General features: G+C 32.7%; 1 protein-coding gene across 10 annotated transcripts; it reads left to right on the plus strand.

The window, feature by feature from the left end:
• The first annotated feature begins 1,672 nt into the window (after positions 1-1,672).
• On the plus strand, positions 1,673-16,272 carry LOC101263241 (histone-lysine N-methyltransferase ATXR7). 10 transcript variants are annotated; one of them, XR_011212302.1, is made up of 24 exons: positions 1,673-1,936; positions 2,057-2,251; positions 2,538-3,081; positions 3,406-3,522; positions 5,046-5,393; positions 5,477-5,827; positions 5,908-6,021; positions 6,106-6,237; positions 6,322-6,453; positions 6,538-6,837; positions 7,025-7,495; positions 7,674-8,070; positions 8,162-8,470; positions 8,565-8,870; positions 8,966-9,271; positions 9,370-9,516; positions 9,638-10,062; positions 11,443-11,565; positions 11,750-11,830; positions 13,660-13,713; positions 13,811-13,962; positions 14,237-14,291; positions 14,371-14,455; positions 15,989-16,272. XR_011212302.1 is itself a non-coding variant. In XM_069291179.1 (23 exons), the coding sequence occupies exons 2-22, from the start codon at positions 2,085-2,087 to the stop codon at positions 14,256-14,258; spliced, it is 4,998 nt and encodes a 1,665-aa protein (XP_069147280.1). In that variant the 5' UTR covers positions 1,673-1,936; positions 2,057-2,084; the 3' UTR covers positions 14,259-14,291; positions 14,371-14,557. The 10 variants fall into 10 exon arrangements, 1 of the variants encoding a protein (XP_069147280.1); XR_011212304.1 differs by having other exon boundaries at positions 14,371-14,445; XR_011212305.1 differs by having other exon boundaries at positions 9,641-10,062.
• The last annotated feature ends 7,498 nt before the right edge of the window (positions 16,273-23,770 follow it).

Genomic DNA, 23,770 nt, shown 5'->3' on the forward strand with positions numbered 1-23,770 from the left:
CTACCAACTTAATTTTATTTCTTTTTTTTAAAAAAAAATGATGTCCAATTATATTAAAAAAATCTACTTTTGGGTGAGTTCTAATCCCATCAAAAAAAGTTCTTCAAAATAATAATTCAAAATAAATATTTAATAAGTTTTATTTAAAAGTAGGTTGGCTTATTTTTTGTTATTACTATAGATCATTAAAGATGTTACGATACGATAAGTATATTTTAATTTTTAATTAAAAGTCTTATATTTATGTTATGAGATCTTTTTTGGTGAGAAACTTCAATTTTAAAATGAAATCACCTTATGACAATTTAAATTAATTGAATTCATAATGAATATAAACTATCTCAATTTTTAGACGGAACAATTAAATCCATCATTTTTCATGCAAATAGCGAAATTGAATAATTTTAATATTAATTAATAATACTCATTATCAAAAACAGAATAACATAATTATGAATTTGATCCTTTTTGCTTCTCTCTATTTTGTCAATAAGCTGAATAAATTTAGACAATAAGCTTTTTCCTATTTTGTCAAAAAGGGTCAGTTCAGCCTCACCTAGCCCAAGTTTCGTAGGTTAAGAAATTTAATAGGCTAGCTGGGCTGATCCTTCATTTCGAAAGACCTAAAAATACTCAACTCAATCCAACCCTAGAAAGGTTGAGGGCTGAGGCGGGCTAGCCTTTTTTGTTTCTTTCTTTCTTTCGTTATTTTTCTTTTCAAACGTCAAATTATATACATCAAGAAAATGAAAAGATTTTAAAGCAAAATATGGCAAACAATGATGTTGATTTAATAACAATGGTAAAAAATCCAGTGTAACTAACACGTATCTAGAATACTAGATGCACGCGATACACGTATATAGTGGATGCATCCGAGATACACAAGTGAAATGGGAGGGAGGCGAGGGCGAGAGATTTATGTATGTATCCTAGATACATGTGAATCCACTCGAATAAAATGTATCTAGAATAAATGAACCTAATTTTTTAGTTCATATATCCTGAGATACATTTATCCGACGTACCAAAATCTGGTAAGATTCGTAATTACAACATAACATGCAATTAAGTAATTGACTCATATAGTAGTGAGATTGTTGTAAGGTACCCTTAAACAAATAGTTTCGGCCCATGCACCAACCCCAATTAAGTCTCAACAGTCCTGTTTTTATATGGGTCAAACTTATAAACCCTAATTTTAAATGGATCATACCCCAATAATGGGCTGGATTGGGTCTGCCCCATCGACTAAGCACATTTTGACGGCTTTAATTCTTCCTATACTTTTGGAAGTGAAATGAAACCAATTTGTTCACGAGAATTGTTTATTTATCTAAATTTTTTTAATTATTTAAAAATTAATATTTCATCATAAAAACCTAATATAACTTAAACTTTATAAAATTATGCGTATTTAAAACTTTATAATTATAAATATTCATTTATAAAAAAAATATGAAAATATTTGATTTATCAATTACAATATTTTACGATATCTCGATATCATGTTTACGAACTACGATTCACTCATTTGATAATATTATGTAAAAAATGAAAAATTAATAATAATTTTCATGATTTATAAGATTTTCATATTTATAATAAAAAATAAAATTTTGATTTTGATTTTTTTAAAAATACATTTAATCAAGAATTCAGATTCATATAATCTAATCTCATATAGTATTTGCTTTTGTTCTTCACCCCCTTTTGCCCTCTTCTCTCACACATTTTCTTTACCAATACTCCACAGACAAATTCACACAAAATCTTTGTTTTTCTTCAAAAGGGTTGCTTCTTTATGCAATTTGATCCATACCCAGAAGAGTTTCTTGTTCTATATATTCAAAATTTGCTCTGTAGGGTTATCGCAGTGGTATCCTTTGGATTTTTTCGGTTTTTATCAACCCCATATCAGCAAAAGTTATAATCGGTTGGTTTTCTTCATACCCATCTCGATTTTTTGTTCTAATTTGCGATGTATGTTTGGAGTTATTCAATTTTAGATTGTGGGGTCGATTTGGTGTAAAAAAGATTGCATTTTTTTTTTCAGGGTTGGTGATTTTTTGTTGTTGAAAGTTATGGTGTCTTCGATGTTTTGCTATGAATCAAGTGAAACAGAGACGGATTATACTCCTTTTAAGAGATTAAAGTCTTTAGAATTGATGGGAATGGATATAACTTCAATGGGTTCTATTGAGGATGAAAAACATGATGATGTAGTGTCTACGATGGATTTAACTGTTGGGTATTGTCCATTTTCAATAAAGTTTGTATTTTTTAGTTTTGTGTTCACACACCAAATTATTATAGGGTGCAGGGTGATAAACACAGCTAAAATATTAGTTTCATACATGAACTGTTAGGTGAGTGAGTTTCCTATGTGTACTATCACTATATTTTTATATCAACACACATCATTGCTCAAGTATGATACTCAATTGAAATACTTTAGGTGTGTTTTGACCCTTTTAACTCTTATTTTATACTTTTATTAATTGTTATGTTTTTCTGGTTTGGTGTGATATTTTCAGTTGCTTGCAAAATTTTGCTTCACCATTGTGTGTTGAGATGAGTTGTCAGTCTAATGGAGAGAGTGAAAACGTTTCGACGCCTTGTGATGCCGGTGGCAGTTCAACAATTGACAAGAGTAGTATGGTGTACCCACAAGCTGTACTTGCAACTGGATGGATGTATGTCAATGAACAGGGTCAAATGTGTGGTCCTTACATTAAGGAACAGTTGTATGAGGGTCTGTCTACTGGTTTTTTGCCGGAAGAACTTCACGTTTATCCTGTCTTAAATGGGGCCATTTCGAATGCAGTGCCCTTAAAGTATTTCAATCAATTCCCTGAACATGTTGCGACTGGATTTGCTTATGTAATGGTTTCTTCCTCTGGTGCAAATGGACCAACGGATAAGTCCATGGGAGTTGCCAAAGATTCAGGAGGAAATGAAATGGATTTGCGAACAACTTCCCCCTATTCTAACTCGGTGGCTCAACATGGAACTCATTTGTTGAACCAACAGATGGCTACCACTGGCTCTGCTGGAACACTTGCTCCGTCTACCACTTCGGTACTTTCTCTTTTACATTTAAGGATTTATGTTGTTCTGTGGTGATACTTTTTTAATTACTTGCTTCTTCAAGCCGCTGTGCGTAACTTTGTGTCTCCTAGAGGTGTCACCTTTTTCTCCAAAAAAGAAAAAGAAATTGACTCTCGTAGAGGCGAAAAATATAATTTCTTGCAGTCACAATTTGTAACAAATGTAATTATGTAATATGGAGGAAACAAATAGACTTTTATTGTTTTGATGGAGAACAAATAGACTTCTTGTATTTTCTGCAATTTCGATTCCCTTACTTATGACTTTCTTTGCTTAATATTGTGTGTGAAATAGGTCAACGAAGAATCGTGTTGGTTCTTTGAAGATCATGAAGGGAGGAAACATGGGCCACACTCTCTTATGGAGCTTTATTCATGGTGTCATTATGGATACATTGTGGATTCAGTGATGGTGAGTTTGTGTTCCCTAGTATTTTTCTAGGTCCTATATTTAGCTCTGTAGTACATGGTGCAGATGTTTCTCCTACTATCCCAGCCTTTCTCTGTTGGAAGATGTTTGTTATATTATGTTGAAGGTACAATTGGATTTTCTGAGCTATAGGCTATATGTAAACTGAACATGTGTCAAACAGTTAATCGGGTTTTGATGGGTGGAATGCCTTGATTGAGCTGCTTCACTGCTACTGATCACTTAAAGTTTTTAAAATTAGATATGGCTGGGTTTTAGTCGTGAAGTATAAAAAATGGGAGAACTCTTTTTGACTTAATATAAGTATTTCTATGAGTGCATAATTTTTTTTTTACTATAGAAGCAAACTTGGGGAGGTGGGGAGTGGCCCGTTTATATTGCTTTACGAATAATCTAGGAAATGGAGCCTTTTTGTTTGTGATACTGTTGTACATACAGTGGGAACTTAATAGGATTCATTTCTGTAAAGGTGAATTCTCAGAATTTCTGTTGTGCAAAGTTCTATTACCATAATTTCTTGCATATTCCAAAAAGCATCCTGTTCGTGTTTCTGTATGGGCTCGTTGGATCTCTATTGTTCTTGTTGTCTTTTTCTTCCTCCCTGCTTGTGTCAAGTTGGCCTTACTTAACCCGTAGTCTCTTCCCATTTTCTCTGTAGGATTATATTCTCACTCATCTTCCGATATTTTCCAAACTTGCCATTTTGAATTTGGCATAGTTTTCCTACATTCTTTGTGCTTGTTGCTTGGTTAATGGTCTTCTCAAAACTTGGAAAGGTCTATCTACAAAGTATTAGTCTATTGTACTTTTTTTTTTTTGAGAAAGGTAACTTTTTGCAGTCTATTGTGCTTTTATATAAATTGTTCCACACGGCACTGTTCGAACTGAACCCAAAATTAACTAAGCAATTCTGTGAAGTAGTATCCTCTTTTCTTTACCAATCTTCACATCAGTTAACTTTATTTCCCCTTTTTGAATTATCCCATGAGTTTCAATTTGCTTCCCTCTGTTTTTCAAGCCTCATATAGTTTAACTATTAATTTAGGTTCTAGACCGTTGGACAGACAGTTCATGGTTTCAATTATTAATGAGTTTAAAACTGGAGAGTTCAGTCATTTGCAACATAGTGATAATCACGAGAGAATTCTACTCTTTTAAGTAGTTCCTTTTAATTGTTACTTAGGTCTCTGAACTAATTGCTTCAATGTTAATTAGGGCTTCTACTTTATTTTTTGGGTACATTTACATCTCTATGAATACCTCCTTGCCTCATCTAGTAGGTTATTTTACGTTTTACAAGTTTCTTTAAGTTTTTGTTCCCATAGAAGAGCTATGATAACTAAGCACAAATTAAGTTTTCTTTTAACTGATTTTGTGTTGAATTGAGGATTTTGACCTGTTCTTCCCTTATCGCTTGCATTTGTTGGAGATTGTCCAACTCTTTCATGCTATGTGATGCTACACCTAAGTGGTATGTGCTTGCTCATTGATGTTGACTTTTGCAGGTACATCATGTTGCTGGTAAGTATAGACCATTTAGTTTGAAATCTTTGATTAGTAGTTGGACTACGGCTACCCCTGGAGCTCTCTTTTTGTCTAATCCCGATGGGCATGAGACTGCATCTTTACAAGATTTTGTATCCGAAATTTCTCAAGAAGTATGCTCCCAGCTACATATGGTTATCATGAAAGCAGCCCGTAGGACTCTACTCGATGAGATTGTTAGCCATGCAATTTCAGAGTGCATCTCTGAAAAGAAAGATCTCAAGAAAGCCGCTAATCAAAAGAAAGTCACTAATCAAAAGAAAGTCATTAATCAGTCTGTCAAGATGTCATCTCCTGGTACCAGAATGGTAAATAATGTTCAAGCATGAAATAGAAGTGAGTCGAATTGAAATTTCGAATCTTGCATGCTACTTATCATTTATGTGAACAGTCTGCAGGTTGTGGTGGCAGTAAGGCCTTAATTGATCCTGAGAGGAGTGCAGAAGCTCCTAATCTTCTTAACTGGGAATCTGCTGCTGCTGAAATCCCTTCGAAGTCTTCAGGAAGCTCGAAATCTGTTGGAAGCTTTGAGAACTATTGTGATTCTTATACAGTTGTTTGCAGGAAAGTATTCGATTCTTGCATGCATAGCATCTGGAATGCTGTCTTCTATGACCATGTTTCAGAGTATTCATCTGCGTGGAGGAAGAGAAAACTATGGTCACCTCCTTGTCTGATGGTTGAATCGAGTATTCAAGCAGTATCATATGCTAATTGCACCACAAAGCTTTCTACTGAAGTTGTAAGCTTTTTATGCTTATTTTGGGGTCATTTTGCAGTGCTTGCGTATCCCTTCTTACTGACAGACCTATAACATTATAGTTGCAAGGGGAGGAAGAATCCTTTCCCCCAGGGTTTGAGAAGAAGAATGTGACGGTGGATTTGCCACCAGTTTCGTCATCAAAAGATTTCACCGTGGAGCTTTCTACTGAAGTTGTAAGGTTTTCTATGCTGTTGTTTTTCCTGTCAATTTGCAGCGGTTATCTTTGCTGCCTTATAGATTGACTTATGACTTTGCAGTTGCAAGTGGAGGAAGAATCTTTTGGCTGTGATCCTGATTACCCCCCAGGGTTCGAGGAGAAGAATATGACAGCAGATATTCCTTCAGTTTCGTCATCAAAAGATTGCACCGCGGAGCTCTCTACTGAAGTTGTACGCATTTTTATGCTGTTGTTTTTCCTGTCAATTTGCAGTGGTTGTGTGCGCTTTCTTACAGACTGACTTATGACTTTGCAGTTGCAAGTGGAGCAAGAATCTTTTGCCTGTGATGTTGATTTCCCCCCAGGGTTTGAGGAGAAGAACTTGACAGCGGATTTGCCTTTAGTTTTGCCATCAAAAGATTGCACCGTGGAGCTCTCTACTGAAGTTGTAAGTTATTTTATGCTTATGTTTTTCCTGTCAATTTGCAGTGGTTGTGTGTGCTTCCTTACAGATGGACTTATGACTCTGCAGCTGCAAGTGGAGCAAGAATCGTTTGGCTGTTATCTTGATTTCCCTCCAGGGTTTGAGGAGAAGAATATGACAGTGAATTTGCCTTTAGTTTCATCACCTTTTAATGATGAGAGGGTGTTGTCGAGATCCAGTCATGCAACAGACCCTGAAGCTAATGATTGTATACAACCTATCGTTGAGAGAGTATTGCATGAACTCCACTTGTCTGCAAAGATGTCCTTGGGGAAGTATTTCACTAGTCTTTTGTATGAAGAGGCGATGGGAAAAGTTGATTTGCTTAAAGACGGCATGATAATCAAGGTGAATATTTGAACTTGCTGTGATCTGTGTAAACTATATCCCTCTCCCCTAGAAGTGCATAGGTGGGGGAGAGACTTTGTTGAAGTAATCCCTTACCTGATAATGTTTCCCCTGTATAATTCGAGATGCCAATGCTTACCGCAATATAATGAACTGCAGCATCTCAATGAACAGTTCTGTTCTGCAGGTTGCTGAGGACCCAAATACTTTTAGTGGCTCTGCATGTCAAAATGATTCTTCTGAGGCCATTTTGGTGTCAGAAAACTTAGCACATGTTGATATTCAGAATACTTCCTCGTGCAAAAAATCATTGCACCAGAACTCTATTGATCCATATGTGATTCGTGTGTCAGATTGGTTTTCAAGTGCATTTCAGAAGTCTGCCAGTTTAGACAGTGCCTCCAGTAATGAAATGACTGATGAGCTGCAACCACCTGAATGCGAAGCTGTTCCTGTACAAACTTCTAAAGTTCGACTTGCTAGGTCTGATGATTCTATTTTGAGAATAATATGGTATGCGACCCTGTCAAATTGCCGGCAGAGGGTACATGAGAAAGCACTGAGGGAGTTGAAAAGTTTTCTTGTTGATGATATAATTAGAAACTTTTTGACAACTTCGTCTTCTGCAAGGAGATGTAGTAAATCAGAGGATTCTCAGGTGAGTGCAATTGTTGGTTTTCTAAAATATAGTTCAAAGAGTTTAATTTTTTTTTTTCATTTCACTGAGTTAATTTTTCCCCCTCAGTCCAGAGAGTTGATTCTTCCCCTAAATTTAGAGATCAAATTTCCTCAGTGTAAAGAGTTAATGCTTCTGAATGCTACTTTTGTTTTGTCAGGTTACAAGAAGCAAAGCGGGTAATGAGACACGTGATAAATCTCCAGTTGCATTAAGCAAAAGTGGGGATGGTTCTCCTAAGGTACCTACAGCAGTGGGGAAATATACATACTACCGAAAGAAAAAGATGGTTAAAAGAAAGTTAGGCTCTTCATCGCAGCCTCTCCCCGGTGGAGACATTGGCTATGAAAAGAGTTCTATTAACAAGTCAAGGAAAAAAGATCTCTCGGGAGAAGCAACAGCGAAGACTAAAGGTGACAGTGCAACTTCAAGTGAGAAGGAAATTGGGCTTAAAGATTGTCGCAGAGAGTTGTTCACTAATGCCTCTTTAGTTGTTCCTCCATCATCGCTTACTAGTTGTAACACGAGCTCAGAGAAAGATGCTTCTGTCTACAAAGGTATTTCAGTTTTCTTGAGTTTTCTCAAATATTACCAGAATGGACATTATATTAATTAGACATATTTGCCATACTGTACTAAATTATGCAGCGGGGAAAAGTAATGCAAGCCGCAAAAAACTGAAGGCCACTTTTGTTGCTGAGGTCTGCAGTGATAATGGAGAGGTTTCTCCAGACATTGTCTTTAGAAAGAGATCTATTCGCAAGAAGTCAAGGAAACAAGATCTCTTGGTGGAGGCAACGGGGAGCACTAAAGTTGACAATGCAGATCTAAATGGCATTGAAATTAGGCCAAAAGATTGTCGTAGAGAGTTGTTCACTAATGCTTCTTTAGTTGTTCCTCCATCATCTGTTACTAATTGTAACACTATCTCAGAGAAAATTTCATCTGCTTCCAAAGGTATTTTAGTTTTCTTGAGTTAGTTTTTTCAAATGTTCCCAGAATGGACATTATATTATTGATGATGTTCATCATACTGGTGTAAATTTTTCAGCGAGGGGAAGTAGTGCAAGCCGCAAAAAACTGAAGGATGCTTTTGTCGCTGAGGTCTCCAGTGATAATGGGAAGGTTGGTGAAGATGTTGGCTTCAAAAAGAGATCTATCGACAAGTCAAGGAAACAAGATCTCTTGGGGGAGGCAACAGAGAGCACTAAAGGTGACAATGCAGCTTTAAATGTTAAGGAATTTGGGCTGAAAGATTGTAGCAGAGAGTTGTTGACTAATAAGTCTTTAATTGTTCCTCCATCATCGGTTATTAATTGTGACATTATCTCAGAGAAAGTTGCGTCTTATTCCCAAGGTATTTCAGTTTTCTCGAGTTAGTTTTTTCATATTTTATTAGAAGAGGACATTTTATTTATTGACATGTTTATCATACTGTTTAAAATTTTGCAGCGAGAAGAAGAAATGCAAGCCGCACAAAACTGAAGGCTGCTAATGTCACCGAGGTCTCCAGTGATAATGGAATGGTTGATGGAAACATTGGCATCAAAAAAAGAACTATTAACAAGTCAACGAAGCAAGATCCCTTAGGGGAGGAAACGGAGATCAATAAGGGTGACAATGCAGCTTTACATGTTGAGGAAATTGGATTGAAAGATTGTCACAAAGAGTTATTCACTAATGCGGCTTTAGTTGTTCCTCCATCATCGGTTATTAATTTTAACACCATCTCAGAGAAAGTTGCATCTGTTTCCCGAGGTCTTTCAGTTTTCTTGAGTCAGTTTTCTGAAATGTTACTAGAATAGACATTATATTAATTAGTCATGTTTATCATACTGTACTAAATTGTGTTGCAGGGAGAAGTAATACAGGCCACAGTAAACTGAAGGCTACTTTTGTTGCCGCAGACTCCAGTGGTGATGGAAAGGTGTCTGAGGTTGCGAACAGGGAATTGGGTACTCAAGAAATGCAGCCACCCTCTTGTTCAAAGAAGACTCCTAAATGTTAGCGTTTATATTTCATTTAAATTGATGCTCTATTTTTCCTTTTTCTAATGTTATAAGTGTTCACGTGATCTCTCATGTTTATTGCCTCATTAATATGTGTCTTGGTGGGTTATTGAAGCAGCAGCCAAATTACCGGATTTGAAAAAGAGAAAACTAGAGGATAATCTGACAGCATCTCGTTCAAGAAAAATTCAGAAACAATCAACTGGTGTTGGCAACCAAGCTGCAACAAAGGTGGCTACTCCAGAGAAGAACCAGAAGGGTAAATCCCGGATAGCAAAACATTGTTCACAATCAGTTGGCTGTGCTCGAACTTCGATCAATGGTTGGGAGTGGCGTAAATGGTCGTTAAGGGCAAGTCCTGCCGAAAGGGCTCGTGTTAGGGGAACTAAGGTTGTTCATATTCAATCTGCTAGTTCAGATGCTAATGGTTCTCAAATGTTAAATGCTAAGGGAATTTCTGCAAGAACAAATAGGGTTAAGTTGCGCAACCTCCTTGCTGCTGCCGAGGGTGCTGACCTCTTGAAAGCTACTCAATTGAAGGTAACATGAGAATTTGCCTTGTTATATGTATTGCTTTTACTTTACTACAATTAATAAGGGAGAAAGAGAGAAAATTCTTCCTTTTCTTCTTATTGTGGAAATAGATCGCACCTGCAGCTTTTGAAATGCATTTAACTGTTAAGCCTTCTTACCTCTTCTATAATCCCTTGTTTTACCCTTTCTTTTTCACTTCATTTAATAACAATAAAGGCTCCTGTGCACTTTGATAAATTTAGCAATGTTTGGGTTCATTTGTTTTGCTCCAAAAGCATTCAAGGCAGTGACATCATATGCACCATGACAGTGACATTTGTATTTTCATTATTGTTTTAAAAAGGGGCAAGTATGCATATAAATTTAGTTTGAGGAGCTTATGGTCATGCAATTTATTTTAATTAGGTTTTCGTAACTTAGATTCTTCATCTCTAATTCAAATGCTGACATATATTACTCCATTTATCATTTTACATTCATTTCAAAGAATGACATATATTGCTCCATTTATCATTTTACATTCATTTGAAAGATCATATACAGTTTTTCCCCATTAATCTTTTACAGATCTTTAACTTTTTAAAAAATATTCTTTTAAAGTTATGTCTAGTAAGTATCTGAGTTGCTCTTCTTACTTTTTTTTTTCCATAGATCTTTAAATGTTGATTGTCATTAATGAATGTTTATGTATTGAGGTACTATACAACACTTCCATATTTCAACTTAAATCTTTCTATGAAGAGCTCTTAGGATTTTTTAAACTTAGCGAACAGTAACATCTTAGCAGCTATAAAGGAAAGGAAGATCATATTGAAGTTTGAAAGATAATGTAAGGATAAGTTTTCCTTTTTAACTATTATGCACCAAAAAGATTACTGAAAAGGAGAAATGATAAAGGAAGAATCACCAAGAATATAACAAAAGCAAATTATTTAATAGAGAGCATCATATTAGTTCTCTCTTATTTTGTAAAACAGGAGAAGAAAATTTATGTGGCTTCAAAGACTTGCTTTTTTATTTTAAAAATAACTTAATTCTTAAAAAAACCTCTTAAGATACTAGAAATCGTTTAATAATAACCATATCGTTGATTTTTTTTTTTGAATTGTGTCCAATAATATTTTATCATTGTTAGTTTTTTGAATTGTTAACATTGCTGAAATAATTTATTATGCCCATTTATTAAAAGGATATTGATAAAACTTATATACTTTGTGCATTGATTGTTGATTAACTATCTATAACAAAAAAATAAGTCAAGAGTTAGATTAGTAAATTGTGTTCAATGTAATGCTTGTGCTTGTGCTCAGAACGGGCGATTTCTATATGTTATATTTTTCTTTTGTGGTTATATACAAGTTACATATTCATCTATGTCTTTTGTAGGCTAGGAAGAAGCGCCTTCGCTTCCAACAAAGTAAGATACATGACTGGGGTCTTGTTGCCCTTGAGCCTATTGATGCTGAAGACTTTGTCATTGAATATGTTGGACAGCTGATACGTCGTCGTGTAAGAGCATTGCTTCCAAACCTCAATTACATTCCAGCTTGCTGCTTTTGCCGCAAGTTCTCTTCATACATCTTGGTGTCATAACTTTGTTTATTTGTGTACAAGTGATTTTGTTTGATTGTCTGAAACACTGTCTCAAGTGTTCATTTATTGAAATCTTACTCCTCTCCTTTTTGAGTCTCAGGTATCTGATATACGAGAGCACTATTATGAAAAGATAGGAATTGGGAGCAGTTACCTTTTCAGACTGGATGATGATTATGTGGTGAGGAAGTAGTTGGAGAATTCAATTTCTTATAGAATCTACTTGATGATGTGAATTCCTCTCATGTTCTATTATGGATAGAATTATTTTTTATACAAATCCTGGAAAGGGGAGACATGTTAGGATGAAATGCCTTTTAACCTGAAGTCGGTCAAAAGCAAAATGAAGTAGAAATTCTATTCTAGCTGTGCTCTGTCTGTCTATATGTATCCTAAAAACCATTACTCTTGGATCGAACTGATGCTAGGATAACTTGTTATCCCAATTTGATTGCCATATATTGTTCTTAAAATGTTATTGCTGTACTGTGTGTTTGAGAAGATCATGTTATAGAAGCAAGAAAACATTATTTTCTTTATGTCCCAAAATCTGTTTGTAGGAAGCTCATTGATAAGTCCTTCCATTACTCACAACAAAATCTCATTGCATTAGAGCAATGCAAAAATAGGTGATCAGATCCTATCAATTTTTTTTCTTTGGAACTGTAGATTTTATCAATTTTAATGCTAGGATAAATAGCTTTTTGGCTTTTCTACTTTTGAGAGATTCAGGTTTAAGTTTTCCATGACCAAAGACCATGTTAAAGGTCCAATATTTGTTCTAATTGTTTATATCCTAAAAAGATTTGACGTGGGATTGAAAAAGGGGAGCCTGGTACAAAAAGTATCCCGCATTTTCGCAGGGTCGAGGAAGGGATGAACCCAAGGGGTGGGATATCAAGGAGAATTTAACTTCTCATAATGTTCTCCATGCATGTGTACTCCAAGGAGCTTAGTTTTAAATAGGTTGTAAATTAAGGGGTTGTTTGGTTCACATGCGAGGACTATTTATGCGGTGAATAATATTGATGGACTTTTATGCAATGGCTAATAATGTTGAATCTTTTGGAAACAACCTCTCTATCCAGTTGTCTCAAAAACAAAAATCTCTCTATCTAGAGGTAGGGGTAAGGTCTGCGTACTGCTGTGCAAGGTATCTTGTTGACTAATAATGTCGAGAAATGAAATTGCGGTGTGACCAATCAATCACGCTAAGTTGATGTTCTCCAAAACCACCTGGAGAAAAGATAAAAGGAGTAGCACAAGCCAGTGTGAATAATAAGACAAGGAATGTTATTTAGGAAATACTTGCTTTTTAAGAGTACCTTTGTCTTTAAATACTTTATCCCCATATACACATTCTACCCCTCATAAAATGATACATAGATTACTGCATAGCTAGTGCAGTAATTAGTTAAACACCGTGGAACAAACTTTGCATTATCTTTGTGATTATTTTTCTTATATGGCCAACCAAACACTGCATAATTTTGTACGAGATTTGATGCTGGGATTATTTTTTCTAATCCCTCACACCAAACGGCCCCAAGGATTTAGGTGTTTTTCTTGCTGAATTTGAAAGCCATTGCTTAATCTTGTAATCAAAATCGCTGTTGTGTGTTTCTGGAATAGTCGATGCAATTTTCACATTACCAGGGGTTGCAAGTGAGTTGTGATAGCTTTGGGTGTAATGCTAAAGCTAAAGGAATGCTTATCCAATTTATGCAATTTTGCTGGGAATCAGTCTAAGAGCCTGTTTGGATTGGCTTTTAGTTTTTGACTTATAAGCCATGAGTTAGAAATTTTAACTTGTGACTTTCGACTTATCCAAATACTCCAAAAGTGCTTAAAAGCTATTTTGGCTTAAAAACACTTAAAATAAACCAAATCCAAACACTCTAATTATCCGATCTTGAACCAATAGTCATAATTTGTTGCATATTTTGAAAAATTGTTAATTTCATAAAGATTGAGCGGCCATTTCTTAATAACTGACCATATTTTATGAAGGTTGATGCGACAAAACGTGGTGGTATTGCCAGATTCGTAAACCATTCTTGTGAGGTGATTTTCTTACTATTTGAATTTTACTGTGTGACATGAAGTATCATAGGGTTTCAACTCGATTATGTCATCTGCTTGATCTTAACATATGTTGCAGCCAAATTGCTATACAAAAGTTATAAGTGTTGAGGGTCAGAAAAAGATCTTCATCTATGCTAAGCGGCATATTGCAGCTGGTGAAGAGATAACTTACAACTACAAGTTCCCCTTCGAGGAAAAGAAGATTCCATGTAACTGTGGTTCTAAGAGGTATAAGACTTATGTTGATGATCAAATTTTTATCTATATTTTATTGTGTGTGAGATATAACACAAAGTATTGCACAGGGGAAGAAATTGATTGCTAGCTTAATCCTTTGTACGCTAGTTCTAATAGCGAAAGACAATCTCTCTTTGACAAGATGATAGTTTATGCGACTGTTATACCCATCACTGTTATTTCAGTTAAGCTTTCTTTTTCTAGATTTTTTAAGAATCAGCAATGCCTTAACCTTATTTTGTTATTATATGCATCGTCTCATCAGGTGTCGTGGCTCGATGAATTGAAATGCAAAAGAGATGCCAGATCTGATGTGTTAGGTATTTTAATTTGCTTCTGAAATTCTTTTGTTTGCTGTCTCTTTGTTTTCCACTACTAACTCCTTTTTCTTCTTCTTAGGGGTTCGTTCTTGACCTGTGGTTTCCAAGACACTCATGCTGCCGTTTGCACAGAGTTCGTTATCGTGTACATCTTGTAAGCAATGGTATTGTCAATAGCAGTCCCTATTTTTATGTTTCTAGAAGCAGAACCCAATTTATACATTGTAGTGGAATTATTGTTTTTTGAATACAGCCATCTTTCACTACTAGTGTTGATATGCATTTTATTAGTTGTCGCTATTTGCGATGTATCTCAACAGAATATTTTGCCTTTGAATTGTCGTGGATGACTTCTCCCTAGATGCAAATCTTCATGCCTTTGTAGTTAAGACAATCTAGCAGTTCTCCAATGTATAGCTACCTGGATTAAGATGCAATATATGTATTGTCTATAGGTCAGGAAAATATGAAGTTTTTTTGGTCATTCTTTATACACATCAGGGATCATACTATAAGGAATAGAGCCGCACAAGAGTTGGGAGATATTCTTTTGAAACATAGTAATTAGTGTAAAAAATGTCAAGGTACTTCATCTTTATTCTAAAAGGCTCCAGGGCCAGTCTAGCAGTAAGAATACAGATTGTGATGTGTGTGCGTGCTTCTTGAGTTTGAATCCTGTCGCAGACAAAAAGCCTGGTACTTCAGTTGAAATAGGATATAAGGATGAACCCATCATCAACCGTGTCTTGAATTTTGCTCCCACAAATCCTCGAGTATTTCTCCAGTATAACAAAAGGAGAAGAAACATGTTTGAGTTGCTACTTGTATGTAATTTCTTTTTTCTTGCCAGCCAGCTAGTGAGACCTTCATTTCGTGGGTGCAAGCTCTTTAGGGGATAGTGTTGCAGTAGTTAAAGCAAAAGAAATATACAGAAGCATGCTGAGAAAGAATAACGGATATGGTGAATTTAAATTATACATATTAGAATGACAACTCAAGTGTTTGACCTAACAAATATGAAACAACTTACTAATTAATATTCCAAAATACATAAAATCAATCCAAGTGCGTCACAAGTATTATAGTTATGAGTAATTGTTAAATAGACCGAAGATCTTTTAAATAGAAGTTCTAGTATAGATGGGGGAATCTATGTTGCTTTGATTCTCCAACAATGCTGCCACAGCTCACATCTATGTTAGATCCTCTTAAAAAGAACTCTTGAAGGATGCAATGCCCACCCGACAACATTTTTGAAGGATTCGAGCCACATATGTCTACGTATACTGTATTCGCCCTATATGGTATTTGTGGGATCACAATGGGTATGTTGTTGTTGTGTGCGTCTCTCTCTGCTTTCTGCACACTCTCTTTCTCTCTTCCCTGCTTATTTGAGGCAATTGATTTGGTTGTGTTCACCTTTACTTTTAGCAATATAGCAAGTGGGGTCTAACGAGGGTAGGATGTACCCTCGTTAGAGAGGCTTTACTTGTTAAGGAATTATATACTCGAGCTACTTTGAAGGTGATTGCATATGGATCCGTACAAATCCCAAAAGATGTAATACAATGCACATACAAGTCATAGGACCCAATTGATGCTAATTGAAAATGGACGTGAGAACTGCAAATTTTAGTAATAGCATTTTAGGCCAATATGCTTTGTAACTTTGTTTTGCTACTTTGACGTCATTTCAGGGTTTTCCCTTGCAACTCCTGGTCAGGCGGTACCAGATGCATACACGTACTTCTGGGTTTACGCATTCTTGTGAAAAAAGGACGACGAATGTGTGCCCCTTGCATGTATTCTTGTAGATATCACAGTTGCAGATGAGTTCCTCCTCTTAAGAATTCAAAATCGGTTGTTCTTTTATTATGCAATCTCAAGGCACTCTTTTGGAACTATATCTCGTGTACAGACATACATTACAATATACCTTCACGTTTCAAGTATAATAATATACCATATTAATTTCACGGAATTCAAAGTACCTTTTAGTTTATTTGGTTGTTATGTTGAGATATCTCGTCTTGCGAGGGTCAATCTGAAAGTCTGTTCCTCACAAAGGTTGGGGTAAGGTTTGTGTACATCTTACTCTCCCTAGTCTCCACTTGTGAGATTACACGGGGATGTTGTTGTTGAGATATCTTGTCACTGTTTCAGTGATGCGCTATTTATTTTCGTCAATCTTTACATGTACAGGTCACTATACTGTGTTATTTGTGAATTACTAGTCTTGATAATCTTTCCATAGATACATATTGCTATAATCTGCTGGCTAGCATGTTAGGAGAGTTTGACCCGAAACTCGATTTAAGATCTAAGATTGTTAAATTCTACCCTGACTATATGTGGATGTCCCTGGGGTAAGAGTAATTTTAGCAATGAATGCGGGCATCATATTGTTTGGACTCTTCAAAAATGTTTGTCAGATCTTCAAACACACACTCGTCGATATTTTTGAAGAGTCCGAGCTTACATAAGCCATGTGTATGCTCAAAATGCTAGAGTGCATTTACAGGTTTTTCTACCAAGGATAAATCAATACATGGATATAATTTTTCTTATTTTAGAATTTTTTTTAAATCACTTTGCAGTCGAGTTGATAAAATTTATTTTTTCTGCTTTAGAATCAAATCCCATTTTTGATAATAGGTTATAATGTTGTACTTGCATTATCACAAAGAAAACTTTTTTTTTGTTCTTTTATACCAATCTTTAGTTATTATTTGTCACAGGGACAATCAGATATTGCCTGTTCATTCAAAATTGCTAGTAGATGATGATGTGGGTCTCGATTGACGCCTTTCTGGTACGCGTCTTTTATCCTCTATTTAGTTTTTCTGCCCTCGATTGTTGCTAGTGGCACTCTCCCTCGATGATACTGTATGATAGTTTAGAGTGAAGCTCGTGAAGTGAAAAATACGCGAGTTAAGGGATTGGGTTGAGAGGGGCAAGAGATACACAGCTAATGACATACATTCTCCATGTTGAAGGTTTTTGAGTAAATCATTCCTCCAAAAATACGATTTGAAAACCGAATAAAAAGTAAATATACTTGTATTGGATTCATACTCGAATCCAATACTACGTTTCATCAGGCTACACGTCCAAGTCCAAGTTCGCTTGCTTTTTCTAGCCCTCCCGGAACTCTTTAAGACATATTCTAGCAACATTTTCCAAACACATTATGTATAAGTACAAAAGATGATAATAAAAGAAAGAAAAAGAACAAACTTGGTACAAAAATAAGTGTACATAATAATTAAGTTACTATTTTTTGTGTTTCATTTAGTAATATAATTAATTTCAAACATATTATATGGTATATTTTAGTAGTTAGGATCACATGATTCATAGTATATTTTGGTAACTTCTCTATAGTTTAACCATACAAGCTTCAATCGTTTTTCTTAAATTTCGTGTTCAGTCAAATTAAGACACATAAAATGTAACTAAGATCGTAATCAAACTAGGTGTAAAAACTAGAAGGTAAAAGATTCAAGGCTTAGTTTTAGTAGCAAATGTTGGACTTATGACCTTAGACGTGCGAAATACGTCTGATATTTGAGTGGAGAAGGATAGAAGATCGGATTTATTATCTTAAGAGTTTCGAAGACTATGTTTGGTCTTAACGGTTGGTTTTAAAAGAATTTCTCGGTTATTAAAAAAAGAGCGATTTTTCGAGTAGTTTGAGTTAATATTGACATAATATTTGCCATTTATGTTGAAAATTTTGTTATAGTAATTGTAGTTTGATCATATTAGCAGCACTAAATTTATATATGTTTGGTATTTCTTTTTATTTTATTTTTTTGGTTAAATTATAGTTTTCATTTATGGCCCATGGACCTTTTTTTTTTTTTGGCCATGTATATAAGTAGATATAGATTAATTATATTTTGATGTATTCTACATTTAAGATCTTATTTGCACTTTTAGAATAATAAATTTGTAGTTTAAATTCTGTTGTATGTATCTAGCAACATAACTTATTTCTATTTTGTATATATACTTTTTCCATAATGATTTATTCGATAGCACGAATCGTAAATTGCAGTACAACTTAAGTCATATTTGCAATGCGTAATATTTTGCAAGATATCTCGTTTCGTAATATCTTTAGACATGTGGTGTCTGAAGTTTCATATGACTGAAGTTAAGTCGTTTTTGTTTGAAGGTTATGTATGTATATACAATTAGTGGCCATGTGCAAAAGATGAACAAGATGGCCCAAGTTGTGGCCATACATGTGCATAACATGAATGATCTTTTCTAAAACATATTTTTTATTCAAAAATATACACAAAAAGTGAAATATATCGAGGTACGTGTAAGTTGATCTAGATATTTGTTAATATATGGATTTGTCTATTTGTAAAACGTAATAAAATAAGTATGAAAAGAAAATACAGTAATGAAGAAGCTATCTTGAAGTAAGAATAGTAGCAACAATTTATAATATGTTAATCGGAGCAAAAGAAGTCGCGTGATGATAAAATCGGAGATTAAGAATATAGGGTAATAGTAGTGATAATCTTGATAAGAAAAATTAGCTAATGCTCGACTACCTATTAATTATTTATCCTAATTTTCGACTACAATGTCTTTTTACCTAGGGTTATAAGTTCTTGGTAAGTTGCGTATATTTCATGTAATACCTCTTCAATTTATCTCTACCTCTCTTCATATCCAGTTAACTCCAGTGGCGGAGCTAAGAGTTACACGGAGTGAGTAAAAATAAAGTATAAATTGGTGGTGCTAGTGAGATTCAAACACGTGAGCACTTAGGGTGCTCTTTCAAGGAATCTAAAAAAATCATTAGACTACAACACCTTGTTCTGTCAAGAGCGTCTAAAATATGTTATCCAATCACTTCGTATATCATTTTACTAATATATCCGATATTATTTTTCGACTATATCTCTGGTTAACCCTCGTATTTCTTCATTGGGGATATTTGTGCATCTTTTCTCACATGTTCGAATCATTTCAGTCACATCATTCTCATTTTGTCCACTATATAGGTTATACTCTCCCCTTGTTATGAACATCTTCATTTCTAGCTCTATCTCTCCTGATATACGCACATATTCATTTCATTATCTTTATTTTCGCTACTTTCATCTACTGAACGTACCTGCGCTAAAATGCTCTTTTTTGTTTTTCTCTCTTCCCCCCCCCCCCCCACCAAAAAAAAAAAAGTAAAGGTGAGTGGGTGAACAGTGGAGTGGTAGTAAAAAAGAAAAAGAAATTTTGGTATTTAGTGTTATTTAAGTCAAGATTTTGTGATAAAATTCCAATTTAAAGGTCCACTTTTTTCCATAGCCAGTGTTACATTTGTCATTTTCTAAACAGAATTTGTATTCTGGCATACACCTTTGTTTTCATCCTGTTTGTGTTATATTTTCAATGTCCAATATTTTCATCAACTATTAAAAAAATAAAATTACTATAATATATATATATATACTAAATAAAAAGGAAAAAAAGATTATTATTATTATTACTATGTTTTGGTATATAAAGGACCATTCTTATTACTATGTTGAGTACATCCGAATTCGAAACTTTTTGGTTAAAAATAAAAGAATACTAATGATTGTACCATCTGTATGTTAAAGAGGATGGGATAGAGAAAGAAGAGTCGTCAATGATGAATAATTTGTGAAATGCGACAACTTCTTGTACATCTGAATCGAACTTTGAAAATTTTATTTTCATACTTTCAAGTGTCTGTTATGTGAACAATCATTTTTTAAACACCTCTTTAAATTCTACATTTAACATATTAGTGTAAATAAATCGTAAAATCTTAGACGATCGAGCTTATTCAGAGGCTGATATGTATTCGAGTATTTAATTGAAATATATTATAATTTGAGTGCCTAAATAAAACATATCGATATATACCGAAGATTCAAACATTTTGTCTTATAAAAAAAGGGGGGGGGATGTATTTTTTTCTAATGGAAGCATATGGTAATGGCCAGCTGTTTAATTTGATATTTTTCATGATAAAAGATTAGCATAAAAAATATTAAAATATGAAAATGCATATCAATTTTGGTATAATAAAAATATAATTTTGTTGATGTGTTTGGCCTAAGATTCCAATAGAACCCAATGCAGAAGCAATGGATAGTGACATGCACACGAGTTCATATATATATATATATATATATATATATATATATATATATATATATATATATATATATAAAAGTATGTAATTCATATAATATATTAATTAATCTAATATTATATTGATTAAATATATTTTTTAAATTTTTTTTTTTATGATAAATGGTGGTAGAGATGTTTAGCGATTGTGATTACCAAACGAGGAAGGATAGACTAGTGTAGTGTTGACTGATATAACAAATCATATATATATATATATATAAAAGTATGTAATTCATATAATATATTAATTAATCTAATATTGTATTGATTAAATATATATATATTTTTAAAATTATACGATAAATGGTAGTAGAAATGTTTAGCGATTGTGAAAACCAAACGAGGAAGGATAGACTAGTGTAGTATTGACGAATGATGGTAATTATAAATTATACGTTATATATATATATATATATATATATATATATATATATAAATAAAAGAAATCTTAGTAATTGGTTACAAATAAGTTTTGGTAACTATTTGTTTGTGTTTGATTATTTTAATAATAATAATAATAATAATAATAAATAATAATAATACATTTTTCAACTTTCAAAAAATACTCATGTCTTTTTCTTGGAAGCTGATCAAACACTTAAACTTCCAAAAATTGTTATTTTTTTAAAAAACTTTCCACTTTTCAAAAATTCAGTCAAAAAAATCATTAAAAATTGCCCATCTTTTAGGACAAATTTTAAAATTATAGCAAATGACCATATATTAAAACAAAATAAAAAACTATTTAGTACACAAAACATCTCGTATACGTTTAACATAAAATTCATAAAAAAAAATGTATTCAAAAAACTAAAAAATAGATAATCTATCATCAAACTCGTACTATATCGATAACATGAAAAATACTTTACTGTTACTTTAAAAATTCGATCTAAGAACCATATATTTTAGCTTCACATGAAATAATTTTTTTTTTCTAAAAGAAAAGTGTAAGGTTTGTGAAGTCAAATTTTATACAATTATTTGATTAATATAATATTTATTTCCACTCATAATTTAAAGCAAAATCAAAGGATATCGTGTGCATGAATTGTTACACATGAAAAAGTCAATGGTTTATCTTCAAAGTTTTTGACTACAATAAAATAAAATAAAAATTAGAATATAAAATATAACTTAAGGTAATTTAATAAAACCAGATTAGCTTATATCTAAATGATGATATAAATCTCATATTTATTTAATATTTTGAGTTTTTTTTTTTTTTTTTTTTTTGCAATTATATAGGTAGTAACTAGTAAGTATAATAATTATATATGTTTTGTAGTGTTGTACTCTTGTTTGTTACTTAACTTAGAAAATACTAATACTCATGCATAATGATGTAATTATCTTGTTATATCTCCGACTCTATTATTTATTATTTAAAATTGTTGTAAAGTGATAAATATATTTTAATTTAAAAAATAATAATTCAGGTTTAAAATTTAGAATTAAATCGTGTTTAGTAACATTGTTAAAATTTGAGCAACTTATCTTTACCTAAATGATATTTTTTTTGACACATGTGAGTTTGGATTAGTCGAGTTTTAAAAAAACATATCTTAAATCTCCATAATTAAAGAATTAATGTTCGCAGTATTTATTTAAGATCTGACTGAATTCAGATCGTGTCGAAGAATTTCAAAAGGATTCAAATTTGAAATATTCAATTAAGAATGAAAATGATTATTGTTATTTAGCATAGTATAATCGAAACTGATCTGATTAAAGACGAAACAAATACTTATTATTGCACCGCGTCCTTATTAAAGTCGGAGTGGGATTTCCATGACAAATTGAAAAAGATTATGTATTAAATTAATTTCACCAATTATTATATTATATTATATTATATAGTAGTAGTTTATTAATAAAAATAAAATAAGATAAAAGGGTGTTTCATGCATTTCCTTATTTCATGCAAGTGGTTTACGTACCATGTTCTTCTTTGAATTAGTCAATTTTACAATTTATTTTTAAAAATGTCAAAAACAAAATGATTATTTTTTTTAAAGAAAATTGAAAATAAATAATAATAAAGATAATAATAACAATAATATATATTATGGTCTAGAAACCTAATAATACTTTATGAATTCGAGTTTGAAATTTTATTATAGATAATAATTTTAAATCATATAGTTCAAAATTTATTATTTAATTATTACTGTTTAAGTTAAATTTATATATATTATATCCGCCTTTAATAACTACTATTATATATTTTAAAATATAATTAAAAAAAACTAAATTATCGAGTCATACTAAAAATAGTATTTTTTACGTAGTAATTATTGACAAGTAAGCTTAAATTGATTTTTCTTAAACATTGCTAGTTAATTATTTTTTTCTTTTATAATAGTTAATTAATTATTAATACACGTTGAATTAACACACCATATCAAACATATAATAATTATTTCTTTGTATATACGTAATACTTTCCAATTAAGTAAGCTTAAATTTTCTAATTAAATACTCAAATGCAAGTTAATTTTTTTCCTCTACAACTATTAATTATTACTTAAAAAAAATACCAAAAAAGTATATTATAAATTAATTTTCACAACCCTAAGATAGTTATTCTCTTTGCATGTAAGTAACATGCATTAATTAAGCAAACTCTAATTTTTCTCTTTATGTATACTTAACTTTTAAGTACTTCTAATATTGTGTTTAAACCACTAATAATCTATAGATTATAGATTATAACAATTTTAATATACTTTGTGTTCACGTAAGTTTTATTACCAAAAAAATGTCATTATATCCTCTTATTTCCTTTTTTTTCTCGGTTTCGCACTCGCTGATCATAAAATCAAAAAATTTTCACTTTAAAAGTAAAGTATTCCATATCAAAAGCATCTCTATTTTATATATTGGAATTTAAAATTTATGATTAAGAACATAAAGACAATTAGGATCGATTGTAAGTCACTAAAAAAATAATTATTAAATCGACTCGAAATTTATCGTGTCAAAGTTTGATTTATCATATCTGAATGAATCTTGAAAGTTTGATCTTCGATATCTACTTTCAATTACCAATTACTGAAATCGATATTTGAGAATATATTAAAATCGATCTTTAAAATATCAACACGAATACGTCAAGAAAGAAAAGTTAGTAATAAAATTGAAAATTTTTCGAATTCGAAATTTTTGATTAAAAACATAAAGATAATTAGTACCAGACGTAAATCACCAAAAATAAAAGTATCGAATCGAATCGAATTTTATCGTTCCGAAACTTGATTTATCGTATCTGAATGAACTTTGAGGTTCGATAT

Source organism: Solanum lycopersicum, chromosome 1, assembly GCF_036512215.1.
Source record: "Solanum lycopersicum chromosome 1, SLM_r2.1".
NCBI lineage: Eukaryota > Viridiplantae > Streptophyta > Magnoliopsida > Solanales > Solanaceae > Solanum > Solanum lycopersicum.

What these genes read in the sequence shown, in the direction of transcription:
- LOC101263241 (XM_069291179.1), top strand. Translation starts at nt 2,085, where the DNA reads ATGGTGTCTTCGATGTTTTGCTATGAATCAAGTGAAACAGAGACGGAT. An exon ending in GACAGCTGATACGTCGTCGT is followed by an intron (nt 11,566 to 11,749) that starts GTAAGAGCATTG and finishes TTTGAGTCTCAG; the next exon opens with GTATCTGATATACGAGAGCA. An exon ending in TCGTAAACCATTCTTGTGAG is followed by an intron (nt 13,714 to 13,810) that starts GTGATTTTCTTA and finishes CATATGTTGCAG; the next exon opens with CCAAATTGCTATACAAAAGT.